Genomic DNA, 15348 nt, shown 5'->3' on the forward strand with positions numbered 1-15348 from the left:
TTGGGTGAATTAAACTGCTTACCTTTGAGCCTCGCTCATTAAAAATAATTTCAACATCTAAGATTTTACCAAATTGCTGCAAAGAAATAGAAAATTTACATGAAAAAAAGATAACTTCAATGCTTTATCATATAAAGTACAAATGTTTGTTTCAGAAATTGATGCACCATATCACAAAGTTAAAGAATATAAAATGAAAGACAGTCAAGCACCAGAAAAGACACACTGAAGAGTAGCCGAATCAATATTAAATGTCATTATACTTGTCATGATCATTCCACATACTTATTTATGAACTTTAAATTCAGTGAGATGTTCCGACAAAGAGGAAATCATCACTAAATTGTAAACAGTAAATTGAAAGTCATAATTTAGTTTTGGTTTTGTTTTGTCTTTTCATATACTATGTTACTTTCTGGTGATTCATCCAGTCCAGCTGCCATCACCAATTGTTTTAAATGTAATATGCTGTAGAGTTAATTTGATTACAGTATAATAAAACATCACTAACAAGACAGGATTAATGGCCACATGAACATTGTCACCCTCTGGTCATCCTATCCTCTGAAGAACCTTTGCTTCTGAAAACTTTTTGCAGTTGCTTCCCAGAACAGGTAAAGGAGTTTGGTTTCATCTAATTCTTGTAAAGCAGAAGTAAATAAGTGGGAGTTTCATCAGTGGCTTGTTGAAAATAATGGATATACCGTGTTGAAAAGGTATATCCATTATTCCCTACCTAATTCTTGTCATCCTAGAATGTAGTTTGGAAAACTAGAATGGATACGTATGTGTTGGTGTTTTTTTCTCCCACAGAATTGCACTTTAGTATAATGTTTACAGTAACTATTATTTTCACTGACCTTCCAATAGCATTCACAGTCATCTAGGCATTGTTCATGCACACAAAACTTGACCACAGTTGCTGTCCTAAAGAAAAAGGCTCTGTTTGACTTGTCTCAGTAAGAGAATAAATGTTTGACTCAGGCAGTGTTTAGTTAGAACACTTTTGGAGATGGCACATTCTGTGATGTGACACTCTAATATATCAGTGGGTCATTTCTGTTGTTTCTTATATCATTAACATGCTGTATAGATCAGCGTTAACACTGACAAATAACACAAACAATGATTAAACAAAAAGGTAGAAATTAGAGGCAGGCAAATGAAGAAAAATCTATCAACAGACCAAGGAACTGCAGTCTTTTAAGATGTACTCCAGTCTTTTACGATATAACAAACACTTACAGGACAGAAAGAACAACATTCCTTTTCTACCTTATTAAAGTGTTTCTATTTAGTTATGAAAATCAACTATCGTTTCTTGTCCCTTGCCTTGTTTTATGTTGTTGTATTCACCATCTAATTAACTAATATTTTAACTACTTTAACCTATAAGCAGACAATGACTTAATGTTTCAACAATCCTCCTCTGCTGTATTCAAGTCAATACAAAAAAATAAAATAAATATCTGCCATGTGTATAACGTGTTCAAGATGTAGCATTACCGTTTCATTTCAGATATCTAATTAAACTCACACTTGCAGAAATTTAATTTTTATATCAAGTCAGAAGCTAAAAGTTTATTGTTGCCAAGTCATTCTAAAGCTGGAAATCTCCAGCCATCCTTCAGTTTTAGTCTTTTGAGACCTAAGACATAGAAATATTGAAAAGAAATGTAGTTTTTGTTCATTTATAAATTTCTAAAATCCCTAAAAAACACTTTCCTTTAATGTACTTTCAAATAAAAACCATCTATTTTAAGTGGTTTGTTTAATTTAAAGAAATTTGCATTTTTCCTCTGTAGAGGGTTATTATGCCTTCTACTATATGCTGATGAGTTGTAAGCTGCATTTAGGGGAGGTTACTTGCAGCAAGTCATATATGGCAACAGTCACCCACATTACCCAGTGTCATACTAGGATTATTTTTTTTCCAGTGAATGTTTTCTTCATTTCATACAAATAAAAGCTGAAAATGTCTTAACACACAAAGATATTAGAAGAATTTAAGTCTGAACTGAACATGAGAGAGCAAGAAAAGGATAGTGGCAGGTAGTATTAATGCTATGCCATATAATATGAACTGTAACAAAGAAGACACTAAATTTTAGTGAGTAAGAAAGAAGAAAGCAAGAGGAACACAAATACTAAAGAGTACTAGCCTGGAACAGGAAAATCTGGGTTCTAATAGCTGCTCAAGTACTATTTCTAGATTGTATTTAGTGAGTTTTCAAAAATAAACCTAACAGTTCTTGGAGCAGGGAGAAGAAACCAGGTCTAACCTCTCCATGGTTATGAGCCTAGAACTGATGGCACGTATGAGACTTGTGAAACAGCCAATGCACATGAAGGTAGCTGATGGCCTGAGCAAAAGCAAAAATTGAGAGACTTAGAGAAATACACCGATAAAAAATTTAGAAGCCTATAGATCTATAATACTTATGAGGGGGTAGGTGAAGATTCCTACTCCCAGAGTTCTTGCTTAAAACCAGCCCATGTCTCACTTCTATAGATTCAGTTCTCTTGCTCATGAGGTCAAATGTTGAATATTTTACAATACACTCTCCAAAATCAATAAATACAGGAATATAAATCCCAATGAATACAGCAGGAATATATACTCATTTAATATCTTAAGCCAACATAGTTAGCTTTTTTGAATGAAATGTAAAACTACACAATACATAGACTACACCAATCTCTATCACATATGGTAGAATCAGTAGAATTTCTTTTCCCAACTATGATTGGCAAATCAGATGTTTGGTTATAAATATATGGAAAGAAAATCATCACTGAAAATGGTTAAACGATCTAAATCAGAGAGATCTCTAACAATATTGCCTATAATATTAAGTACCTATTGCAATGAAAATATAAAAAAGCATAAATAAAGCATGAGTACTTACACCAAACATTTGTCTAAGATCTGGATCACGGAATCGGAATGGTATATTTGAGACGTGAAGCCGTTTTGGCTGTGATTTGTTTTCTGTGTTTTCAGAAGATTGTGTCTGTTGCTGGCCATCAGTCTGTGCTGCATCTTCTGTCTGCTAAAAGGGTAAAGGAAAACAATGTAAAGCATGCTGAAAGTGTTCCTACAGTTTTTAATGTAAATAAAGTGGCGGGCTGAAATTCTCAAAAAATTACTGAAAATGATTTTTCATTTTCACTCAGACAAAGGTTCTGAAGGATAACAGAAGTTGAAATAGTTGAAATTCAAAATTCAAATCCCTTTCTTTATCTATCTCAATAGTACATGATTTTGGGGATATTTTTAATACGTATTTGGAATACGTCAGAGGATAGGTAGGATATTATTTTCAATGTTGATTTTCTAAGCTATTTCTAAATAATTAATAAATATGTCTCCCCATACTGTAAGACTGTTGAAATCTCTTCAAAATGTATACAAATGGAAAAAACTGAATCTCCATATCCAAATAACAGACTATTTGTAGTAGCATGCTATGCACTTTCAAATAAGATTAGCACTTTCATTCAGAGACTACTGGGACTTCTACACAGGAGGTAGGTAACACATCACATTCTAGTTGCCATTTCATAAGCAATGGTAATAGGCACCAGAGGGTCATTTTGTCTATATAAATGGTCACCATTATGGAAAAGGGCTTGAGTTGTGAAAGAGAATAGAAGTATAATTAGTGGCAAAAGTTGCCTAAGATGAAAGTGAAACCCAGAAACAAAGTTTTACAGATTTTCTCTCTCACCAGAATACGAACATAAGATGGTACTTCTTACAGGGAGACTGTTCCCTAGATTTAAAATGCTATTTTATGACTGAAAGATGTTGTGTGCATTATAATTTTAGAAACAAAATCATAAAACCCTAGAGAGATTAGGAAAAAATAGAAACTCTTTCATTTGAAATGTAAAAACTAAACAACATGGGTCTATCAGTATATTATAGAAATCTCTGGGCTGCACTCCTTAATGATATCATACAGTGACTTACAATATCATACAGTGACACTGCGTGTGCAGTACTCTTTCACTAGTACAAGGTTTTGTATAGGTATGTTAAAACAACAGTTTTCTTTTGTACTGGTAGAAAAAAATAGGGGAAATAAAATATATTGATGAAACTACAAGGATCATCTTACAACTATTACTCTATTTTCTCTGTCCTTCCTTTTCCTTCTGACCATATTCTTCTTCCAAGTATTCATTTTTCCCTTGTGTTCTAATGTTACAATTCAGTTTCTATTTCTATTTTATTAAAAAAAAATAAAATAAAAATCTCCCATTTCCTGTTATTATCAAATTTATTTTTAGGGACAACAGTTTAAGCAAAGTAAAAATGGTTAAATAAAATAAACCTTACCAATTCTAGTACCAATAAGCCTGTTAAGAAGGAAGTAAAAGAACTCAAACAGACAATATTTACATCAGCAATGAGTACATATCAACTTAATGCTAGCAAGTTCAACATCATCATCACCCATCATCATCTCCAGTAAACATTTTCCTGTATTACTTATTTTGAATCAAGAGTTGAACAGTGCTCTCTAAAGTCATCTCATTCAGGCTCAATCACTGCCCTATTTCAGTGCCAGCAACGGGAATAGCTCAGACAACTGGGGACAGTTCTAATCATGGCCCCTACACTTATAACGGGGCATGATAAGAATAAGAATGAGCGATCAGTGAACCACAGGTCTGCTTTTCAAGCAACAACGTTGATTTATGTGTTTACCAAAAGAATATTGTATAAAATCTTCAGTCCAGGATGAGGTTCAATGCATATTTTCTTTCTTCACAAAAATCTCCCTCTTTGCTGGGTTAAAAACTTGCTGGATGGCTGAACCCAGAGCGTAGCGGTGAATGGAGTGAAATCCAGCTGGCAACTGGTCACCAGGGGTGTTCACCAGGGGTCGGTGTTGATGCCCATCCTCTTTAATATTTTATTGATTATTTGGATGAGGGAATTGAGTGCACCCTCAGCAAGTTTGCAGATGACACCAAGTTGGGGGGGAAAGTGTCCATCTGCTGGAGGGTAGGAAGGCCCTGCAGAGGGACCTGGACAGGATGGGTCGATGGGCAGAGGCCAATGGGATGAGGTTTAACATGGCTAAGTGTTGGGTCCTGCGCTTTGGCCACAGCAACCCCATGCAACGCTACAGGCTTGGGGCAGAGTGGCTGGAAAACTGTGCAAAGGAAGAGGATCTGGGGGAGGTGATTGTCCCCCTGTACTCTGCTCTGGTGAGGCTGCACCTTGAGTACCATGTTCAGTTCTGGGCCCCTCAGAACAAGAAGGACATCAAGGCCCTGGAGCATGTCCAGAGAAGGGCTACGAAGCTGGTGAAGGGCCTGGAACACAAGTCCTGTGAGGAGCAGCTGAGGGAACTGGGGGTGTTTGGTCTGGAGAAGAAAAGGCTCAGGGATACCTCATTGCTCTCTACAACTACCTGAAAGGAAGGTGTGGGGAGCTGGGGGTCGGCCTCTTCTCGCAGATAACTAGTGACAGGACTGGAGGGAATGGCCTCAGTTGTGCCAGGGAAAGTTTAGGTTTGAAATTAGGAGACATTTCTTCTCAGAAAGAGCACTCAGGCATTGGAACAGGTTGCCCAGGGAAGTGGTGGAGTCACTGTCCCTGGGGGTGTTTAAGGAAAGGTTGGACCTGGTGCTTAGGGACATGGTTTAGCGGGTGACATTGGTAGTAGGGTGATGGTTGGACCAGATAATCTTGAAGGTCTTTTCCAACCATAATGATTCTATGATTCTATGATTATACTGCAGTTTCTCTCCCTTCCTTTCAAGTAAGACAACTAGGTGTGATATACAAACAATCACTGAAAGGATCCCAGTTAATAAACAGATAAGTAATTTTGAGGCTTTATTTAATCTTGGATCTTCTGCAGTGATCCAATTTACAGTGCAGTTCTGCAAATTACCAAATGCCAGTTGCTGAATAGAGTCAGAGGTGGTAAGAATTTACTGAAGGAAACATAGGCTTGCAACTGCCCTGGCATCAACAACTGAGGTCCCTGTGATTTTTGCAAAAGCATTGATTCACCAGTAATGTCTACATTTCATGCTATATGATGCTACTGATACACAAATGCAAACTTTTACATGCACTAAAGAAGAATTTTCAAGTGATCCAAGTGTAAAACTAACTGTGAGTCTTGATCTGCTATTGCCTCAACTCACAGGCAGCAACAAACTAAACAGTTAATCCTTAAGTATTTCTCGTAATTTAAATAATAAAGCTGGAATATAGCTGTTAAGAAAGGAAAAAAAAATCCATATTAATCTCTTGCTATGATATCTAAAGCCAAGTAAAATTTCAAAATTAAGATTTTAGAAAACTGATCAATCCATAAACGCCACAAAGATTACTTTCCACATTCACATCTTTACAGGAGAGAAATACGAAGGAAATTCAGTTGGGGGGGGGTGAGGAACTGGAAAATTGTTGAATACAACACTCAGGAAAAATTTAAGGTCAGTTAGATTAATCTGAAGAGAATTAAAGAATTCTGAAGATGACGTTCAGCTTCAGGAACAAAGGGTGCCCTGGGAAGAAATTATATAATCAGCATACTGTATAAATGCAAATTGGAAAAAGTAATTTCTGTTCATGATATTAATAAAAATGATGAGAAACAAGGGGTGGAAAAGTTGAACCATGCATTATTAACATACCAAAACATTAAGAGCAACTTCTGTATCGAGAAGTTTAAGACAAATTATAAAAAAAAAAAAAAAAAAAAAAAAAGCCAGAGCGGTTTCTGAAGATGACATTAAAATAACTATGGATGTTAGAATCCGCCTTCCCGCCCCCCCCCCCCCAGCCTGAAATTTAGAGTTCTAGTGAAGAACGTCTCAGAGGAGTTTGGACACTGAGGAATGAAAATGAGAAACTTCAGAAAGTCACTATCATCAAAAATATGCAAATGCCTTTAAAGAGGTCTGTGGCAAAATTAACATAGCTAAAATGTTTACAATGTATTATAAGGCTTGATATTACAATAGTGTCTTTACAAAACGTATCACCATCCAGAAACGTACATATGGGCAAAGGAGATCTGGAGAAGGATAACTGCAAATTGAAATTGAAAAATGAAACTTACAAGAAAATTTCCAGGTAACACCAAGGAGGTAAATAGATGTAGGACGGAGGATACAGCCAGAATTTTGCAAAGTCACAGAAAGGAAAATTTCAAAGCCCTGTGGACTTGAAGAGCTAGAATGCAATTTACCTTACACATAAATAATGCATTTCAATATAGAATTTTCATTGCTAGAAGATATAAAACCTATGTTTGATATTTCTTTAAAAATTAATTGAAATTAGTATGTAAGATATTAGCCTCACTACATCCCTGCAGTCTTATATGCAATCAGTGCAGGTCCTGATCCATTAAGGGTTTGGTCTCTTTCAGTACCTTCCCTAATTCAATTAAACAAATTAGTATGCATTATGCAAAACAAATAAATAAATAAATTGCCTATTCTTTAACATTGAACAGAAATTGAACAAAAGACAATATAGTCTGTGATTTTTCCACATTACCTCACATTTTAAGTATTAAGTTGCATCAGAGTTATCTTCAGATATCAAAAAGCAATGAATTTAACTTTGCGAAGAGGCCACAATTCATAAACCAATTATTCAACACATTTTACTACTGGAACTATCTCCTATCACTGGTTCTAAACAGTTGCATCAGAGCCATTTCTCTAAAGATCTTCTAAAACCATCACAAAAGAAACATGTTTTTTAGACAGTAATCTTACAGAGATAGCTTAGAAAAGAGTTTTTGAATCTCAAGTGTAATTACCAGATTTGCTTAATAAAAATGATTTAAAAGACAGTTAAATGTTTTATCACATATCCACATAGCCAATAAGCTATGCCAGGCTGTTTGACAACATGAATCACATCATTGAAATGGATCTTTCAAGAAAGAAAGTCAAAAACACATCTCATCATTGAGATAGGGTAAAAAAACATTTGAGCTATTATTGCTGGTCATAACATAAATCCACCATTATAATCACACAGTCATAGATTTTGTTTCTTTCAATCACAGACTTCCTGCATGCATAAAACCACAATGCTATCTGAGCAAAAGTGGTCAGAGATCATCTGGGAAAGATAAAGGTCAGAGACATTTAGTGGCATTTTTCCTTTTGTAAAGCCGTAGTTATTATTTATGTTCTTTTATTTATTAAATAGACAAAATTCCAAATAAAGCAATAACGCTATGATGTTAATGTACCAATAACTTTCAGGAAGAGTAAATAATAAACCTGGCCAGAATTTCTTGATTTCATCCTGTAAAATGATTTCATCATTTTATTTGTATCTGTGTCAATGGAAATTTTAAAACTGAAGAAATTTCTCATTTCAGACAAGTCTTTGGAGTCAAAATTACGGAACTAAACACCAGTGCCTTCTATCTCCAGCATTGACAGGAAGATACAGTTGCCATCTGTGGAATTACATCTTCTATAATGTCAGGCTTTATTTTACGAAGACAGCATCTATCATTCAGTATTAAAGAAAATTCAATGTTTTTCTTGTTGTTGTTTGTTTGTTTGCTTTTAAATCTGGTCTTTTTTCCTTAAAACTATAGTGCTAGAAAAGTGTTTAAGGAATCGCTTACTCATTCCTTTCATCAAGGCAAAATTAGCATCTGCCGTAATGTCTTAGGTAGGCCTGGGGGGTCAAATCCACCAGTTTAAAGATTTCCAGTGACAGATGCTCCACAGGCAAATTTGGGAGTCTATTCCACTGCTTCACTTTTCCCACTGTCTTACTGGAGTTTTAAAATATTATTTCTTCTCTTATACGCCATACATATGGAGGAGTAATTAGGACTATTCCCCTCAGAGACATCTTCTTCCTGACAGCTATGGCAATGTTTTTTTTTTCATCCTTGGCGCCACATTCACAAAAATTCTCTGACCACACATTTTTCTCCTTTGCATCTTTTTTCAATCTGGTCCGTGTCCTTCTTTCAACAGGTGCCTTATTTTACTCACAATATTCTAGTTTAGGCATTAGTTTTGCTGCTTAAAGCATACAGGTAGTATCAGATATTTTCAGTATGTATTTCTGTTATATATCCCAGGTAGTCCCTGCTTTTCTTTGTGTGCGCGCGTTGGTTGATTTGATTTTATTTTTTTCCTTTTCAACAGGATAACATTTTAAATTCATATACAACCTGCAACTATTATAATCTTTTACGGAACTGCTAACCAGTGATTTTTTTCATGCCATAGCTCGGTAGTTTGTTGTTCCTGTGAAAACACCTCACATTTGATGTTTTTGAATAGTGTCTTATTTTTTCAGATAATCCCTCCAATTTATCAAGATTGTTTTGAATTCTAATCCTGTCCTGCAATGTACTTGGAGTCCTACCCAGCTTGGTATTCTTGTAAATTTAATAAGTATACACTCCATGATTCAGAGCATTAATGAAACTATTGAATAACCCTGAGTCACCACAAACCCCTGCAGAAATCCTTTTAATAAATCTTATTTAAAATCTTAATAAGTCTTATTTTTGATGGTGTAAAATACATTTTCTTGTTTTGCACCCGGCCTATTGCAATTGTATGTTTACTGTATTTCCCAGCTTGTATATAATAATGTCTTGTATGACACAGTCAAAGCCTTATGAAAAGTTCAATGTTACATGTAAGGCTTTCCTTGTCCATAAGGCCACTGTAGAAATAAAAGAATATCTTTTGGAAAAAATCCATGCTGATGGCTATTCTTCTTGTACTTTCAAGTGTTAAAAATACATTTATTAACTTTTTTGAGTATTTTCAAAGGATTGAAACTCAAATGACAGCACATCCTTTTGGTCTATATAACCAACACTTCTCTTTCCCTCCTTTTTAAAAGCAAGCATTGTATTTAGTAAAATATTATGTATTTAGTTACAGTTCTCGAATACCTCTACTCATTCTCCAAAAGGTGACAGAGACAGACAGACATTAATGGCTCCAAAATATCATTTAAAATTTAGAAGTTAATTAGAAACAGTTAACTGGGAAAACAAACAATCAAAAAACCTAAGCTATCTTACCTGAATATTCTCTAACTGGTTTCTTTCCTCTTTGAGGTGGACACATTTTTCTGACACTTGCGAAATTATTTGATAAACACCTGGCTGAGGCTGACTTCTACAGTGAGTAACCATGCAAAGAAGAAAGGTGCTCTTACCCTTTGCACGAACATTGACTTTTACAATAGTTCTCAAAGATTCTTTGCATCCTAGCGTTAACAATCAGTTTCCCCATCATGGCTCAAATCCCCTCATGAAGAACCATCCTCCTGGTTGCTTTCTGTAGATTTAGTCTCAAAACTCACCATCAGCAGATTCTCAACTGACAGTCTGGCTACAGAAGGCATCAAGTCACCTGAGATCCCTATTAATAATGAGTCAGGTACTATGGACTTGACCACCAACTACCCTCTCAAGGTTTCATCCACTGAATCTTACCACCTGGATGTCTATGAAAATTTTCACAGGCAAGAGGTTCTTTTTTCCTCTAATGGTTATCCTGAGGCTGTTAATGGTCTCCTTCAGTCCTTACCATAGACAAGGCACCCCCTTGAATTAGAAAGGAAAAATTCCTTTCTTGCCTGCTCTTCCTAATCAAAATAACAACTTTATTTTTGGTGACATATATTTTTGGCAGCTATGAATTTTCAAGATTCAGACACCTTTTTTTTTTTTTTTTTTTTTTTTTTTTTTACGTTACACATTATGCCCTTCTATTGTGACATCCTTGGTCACAATGGCATTATGTGCTCACAACCAGTAGGCATGGACACAACAAGCACAGTGCTCTTTACACAGCATCAGTAAATCCCCTGAAACAGACTGCTGCCATTTGTAGTGCCTGAGGTATCAAATTTATATGATTGTGAAGTTCCTAAACATTTCTAGAACCACACATCATGCTTCATAACTGTCAAACATATATAAATATATAAAAAAAATCCAGTGTGCGACAGGTCAAATCATTTGAAAATAAGTTGTTTTTCTAAACAGGTACAGCAAGGAGTAAAATACACTTGGGTCTGAAAGCACAGATGGTACCAACCCTTTGTGCTAAAAGTAATCAATGGTAACTGTAGTTCTCAGCACCATTGAAAATTACTACTTTTTCCTATGCATGTCAGTCAGCACTGTATCAGGTTATTTTTTAGCTCTGAAGTTTTAAGATGTCATTTTTCATCTGGTTCCACTGAGAATATATTTCTAACTAAAAATCCTAATAAACAGTTACATATTTTAGCAGATTATTGATGAGTAATACCTGGAGGGAACCATGAGATGAAAACTTCAGCATCCTATTGCATATAAAATGGAAGTCTTATAAAAAAAAAAAAAAAAAAACTTATTTATGTAAAAAACATTTGATGTGGATATTTATTAATACACAATTCAACTTTCCAGCTCACATGTCAAGGTTCCAGCTCATATGTCATAATGTTAAATTATGTCATAAATGTTAAAATAATTTGCTTGAACTTGAATCCTTTAACGAGTGTTGCTTGCATTTGCAGGCACTTCATATGGAATTGAGATGCTCAATTTTCCATAATAATTTCTAACTCAGTCAATATATATGAGCTAAACAAGTTTAATCTTGGTGAAATTTAATTTAGGTAAGGACACCATTCAGAGAAAATCACGTGAAGCATGCATACACCTCTAACCAGAAATGTGTCTTCATATGTCAATTTTAATTTATCATTCCAGAGAATAATATTCTTCTATACCTTAAGACCCAGTGTCATGCAATTATTATTCTTTGGTAGTTCTCTTTGATGACTGATTTCTCTCTTGGCCATTTTCCAATTTTATTCTACATACATATCTCTTTTTTAATAAAAATGATATTTTGTGTTACCATCTCATAGAAATTGATGAAAAACTATTTACCACAAAAAACGAGGCTATATAACTAACCCCTCAGAGAAGCAAATATCGTGATACCTATTTCTTGAGCTACCCAATTTAAATGAAATAGATATGTTCATAATATTACCTAGGTATAGAATCATACTAATATTTATCACTGAAATTATTAAATCAGCTAACAGAGATGTGTGAAGGTATAAATGATAATAACAGAGATTTAAAAAAATACTGTAATACTAAAACCAGATGGCCTTGTATATGTTGCTTCACTGCATCTCTAGTAATTCTGTCAGTTGAAAATATACTCCAAAAAAAAGGAAAATGACACCAAAAAAGATCCTTCACTAGTCTGCATTTTGATAGCATTGTTTCTGAAGCAATACAAGTTACTTGGGATGTAAAAATTTCCTTTGAGTCTTGGTATCATCAGTAAGTACACATATTTTACAGGAATTTGTTTTTACTGATTTGTTCTTTCTGCTCTGTCTTTCAGTATACCGCCTCCAAGGGCTATCGTACCCCTCGCCAGTTCTGTCCAAACCACACACATTGCTTCCTGGTTCCTATTTCACCACATACTTGCAATTATAAAATATTTAGAAAAAATCATAATATATGCTATTAAGAATAATTATAAAAGTTATACATACAGAATATAGAAATAGAAGACCAAATACTCACACACAGCAAATAAATTCAGATTAAATCCCTTTACTTTAGTGAGCTAGGGAAGGCTGGTATTAGGATAGATTAAAATCCAAAATATTTTTATAGGCAAGCAAACTCAAATCAAAAGAGGGTGTTCTAAAAAGCGCTTTAAATTTAATATAACATACTTTAAATATAAATATACATATACATATATTAACCAAATCCATCACCAGGACAGTTATAAAAAAGTCAAGTGTTTTCTAAAGAATTTGTTTCTCCACCAAAATACTTTTTTTGTCTCCTTAGCTCAGTCAGTTCTAAAAACAGAAATCTGTTCAGGGAGTGAAGCTCATCTGTTGCTTTGTATGGAACCCTTCTGAACATGGAAGAGCCATTGTACGTTCCTGGGCACTTATTTATAAGACACAATGTAACTGCCAATCATGAGGCAAATTCTTGTTCACCTGTCAGTTGATAAGGATTATTATATTTAGAGGATTTAATATATGCGCATTACACCAATCACCATGCAACAACGTGTGCGTACTAAGTGAAGCAATGAAATTTAAGCCAGTGACCTCAGTCTGAAAGGCTTTGTGTTTTATCAGAAACTCATGCAGCCACCTTTACACTGACTTTGTACTGGAGTCGAATTCTGAAAAGACTTCACACAAATTCTTAAAAGGCTTCACACTGACTCAGGTTCTTAAAATCAATTAAAAACACATTCTATTTATTTCAGGAGGACATGGCCTGCCTAGTTTTTCCACTACCATCAAACTATTACCAGTTCTCCCCTTTTCACTGAGGAGCTTAAATGCAATGATAAGTGAGGAGTGCCAGTTACGTTACAAGATTTTAGAAGCTTAAGTAATTGAAAACACTCATTCTAACAACTGGCAACAGGCATCTGTGGTTATTAACACAATTTATCTTGAGGTGTATCTGCTACTGTGGGAAATGGCCTTCCCTGTACTCCTGAAGCACCTGTCAAGACTGTTTCCCCTCCTTGAAGAGTTGTTGCTCCTGTTGCGGTGACTGAGCCACGACGAGTCTCACATCATGCCATTTCAACTAATAACATGATCCAGTGTGCTGCCTCAGTATCAACTTACACTGCAAATTCCTGATGTCAGAAGAAACTATTATAACTTGCCAAAGAATAGTAACTTAACTGAAAAGAATCATTTTGTAAAATGTTTCAGAAAGTGTACATATATTTTGTTGTTTCACTTCCCAGCTTTTCCCCAGAAATTATAAAAATTTACAGATGTGAAGAAAACTGATAAACAAGATGTTCTTCTGGATCAAATAAATGAATTCTTATTTGGAAAAATATATTATCCCAGCCTATCACCCCCTTTTTTTTAAGGCTAGGACCTGTGTGTTATCAGCCCAAATTTGCAATATATTTCACTCATAAATATATTTTTTAGGGGAAAAAATATATTCCTTAAAACTTTCATCCAGCTCTAATAATGCATTTCCCAGCCTGCTCCTGACATGACACAAGAATATCATCTCCCACCCCTGGAACTTCTGGCAAAGGCACTGTACGCAATAAAACACAACATTTAGTGGACATGGATTCAGAGAGGGCCTTGTGTACGCCATTCCAGCAGTTAGAAAAAAAAAAAAATCAATTCTATTCTTCCCAGCAAATACAAACTTTCCGTGTAACCTTCTGTCTATTACTGAAGACACAGTCAGTCCTATAATGTTTCTTACACTGGAATTGTGTTATGTTTTCCCTCTGTTCCTTTTCATTGACTAATCTTTTTTGTTTTCTGGAAAGCAATGGTGTTGTAGACAGAATCTTTCACCCTCAAACTCTGTTTTAAATGCAGTGAAATGCTGTCACAGAAGAGCTGTTTGCATGTCACTGCAGAATGAATGATGGCCTCAGTCATAGCTTTTTAATAATAAAAAGAACATCAACAGTAAAACTGACCTAAAACTACTCTCTTCCTCGTCACACAGAAAACAGGCTAGTTTTTTAGAATAACTTGAAAAAGTTTTACCATATCTTGATCATTTTTTTGATAATCTATAAACGGATACAAATCACTCGCATATTTTTTAAACCCACCTGAAGTTTAGAGGAAGAACAGCCTAATTCTAGTGCAAATAACCTATAAAACATTTACAGGAAATGAAGAAAAAGAAGAAAATCAATAGATTATTTTAAAAAAACTTAAGCAGTGGCAAACGTAATGCTATGCTGATTTTCTCATGTGTATACATATACATCCACATAAGGATAAAACTCTAGATTTTTACGTAAAAAAAGTCAGTAAATAAAAAGAAGAAAAATACTCAAAACAGCCACCTTTTTTTTTTTTTTTTCTGCTACACCAATCAAGTTATTTCTCAGAGAGAAAGAGCTTGTGAATGTCTTTGAGGCATTATTTGATTAAGTTGACAATATTATGTGAGCAATGGTTGAGTACCCACTGTGCTGTACTTTTGACCAAATTGATTTGTGTAATGAACACTTGCTCTGTCTCTTCTCTAGCCTGAATAGGGCTCTTGATTTAACCAGTAGTGCTGGAAGCCAAGTGAATTTACAGCCCCCACAGTCATTCTCTCTCAATCTGGAGAGAATAGCAGCAGCAGTACATGAGCAAGCATAATTCAATACATTGTGCTATAAGCGCAGAAAATAATATCAGAGAGCTCTGCAATATACCTGCTTGATTTGATTTGTAAACCTGATAAAAAAGCAATCGAGAAAAGTTCAGCAGAAAAAATATATATGCGTCCCAAGCAGAAATGTAACCAT

General features: G+C 34.9%; 1 protein-coding gene across 25 annotated transcripts in view; it reads right to left on the reverse strand.

The window, feature by feature from the left end:
• The window catches only part of RBFOX1 (RNA binding fox-1 homolog 1), an 875363-nt gene that overhangs the window by 103898 nt on the left and 756117 nt on the right, over window positions 1–15348 (reverse strand). For all 25 annotated transcript variants that reach the window (XM_083800073.1, XM_083800079.1, XM_083800059.1 and 22 more), the window contains 2 exons: window positions 2910–3053; window positions 23–76 (listed from right to left, as the gene is read on the reverse strand). In XM_083800073.1, the coding sequence (XP_083656199.1) occupies window positions 23–76; window positions 2910–3053 (198 nt within the window). The remainder of the gene's footprint in view (window positions 1–22; window positions 77–2909; window positions 3054–15348) is intronic.

This window comes from Anser anser (genome assembly GCF_964211835.1).
Source record: "Anser anser genome assembly, chromosome: 15".
NCBI lineage: Eukaryota > Metazoa > Chordata > Aves > Anseriformes > Anatidae > Anser > Anser anser.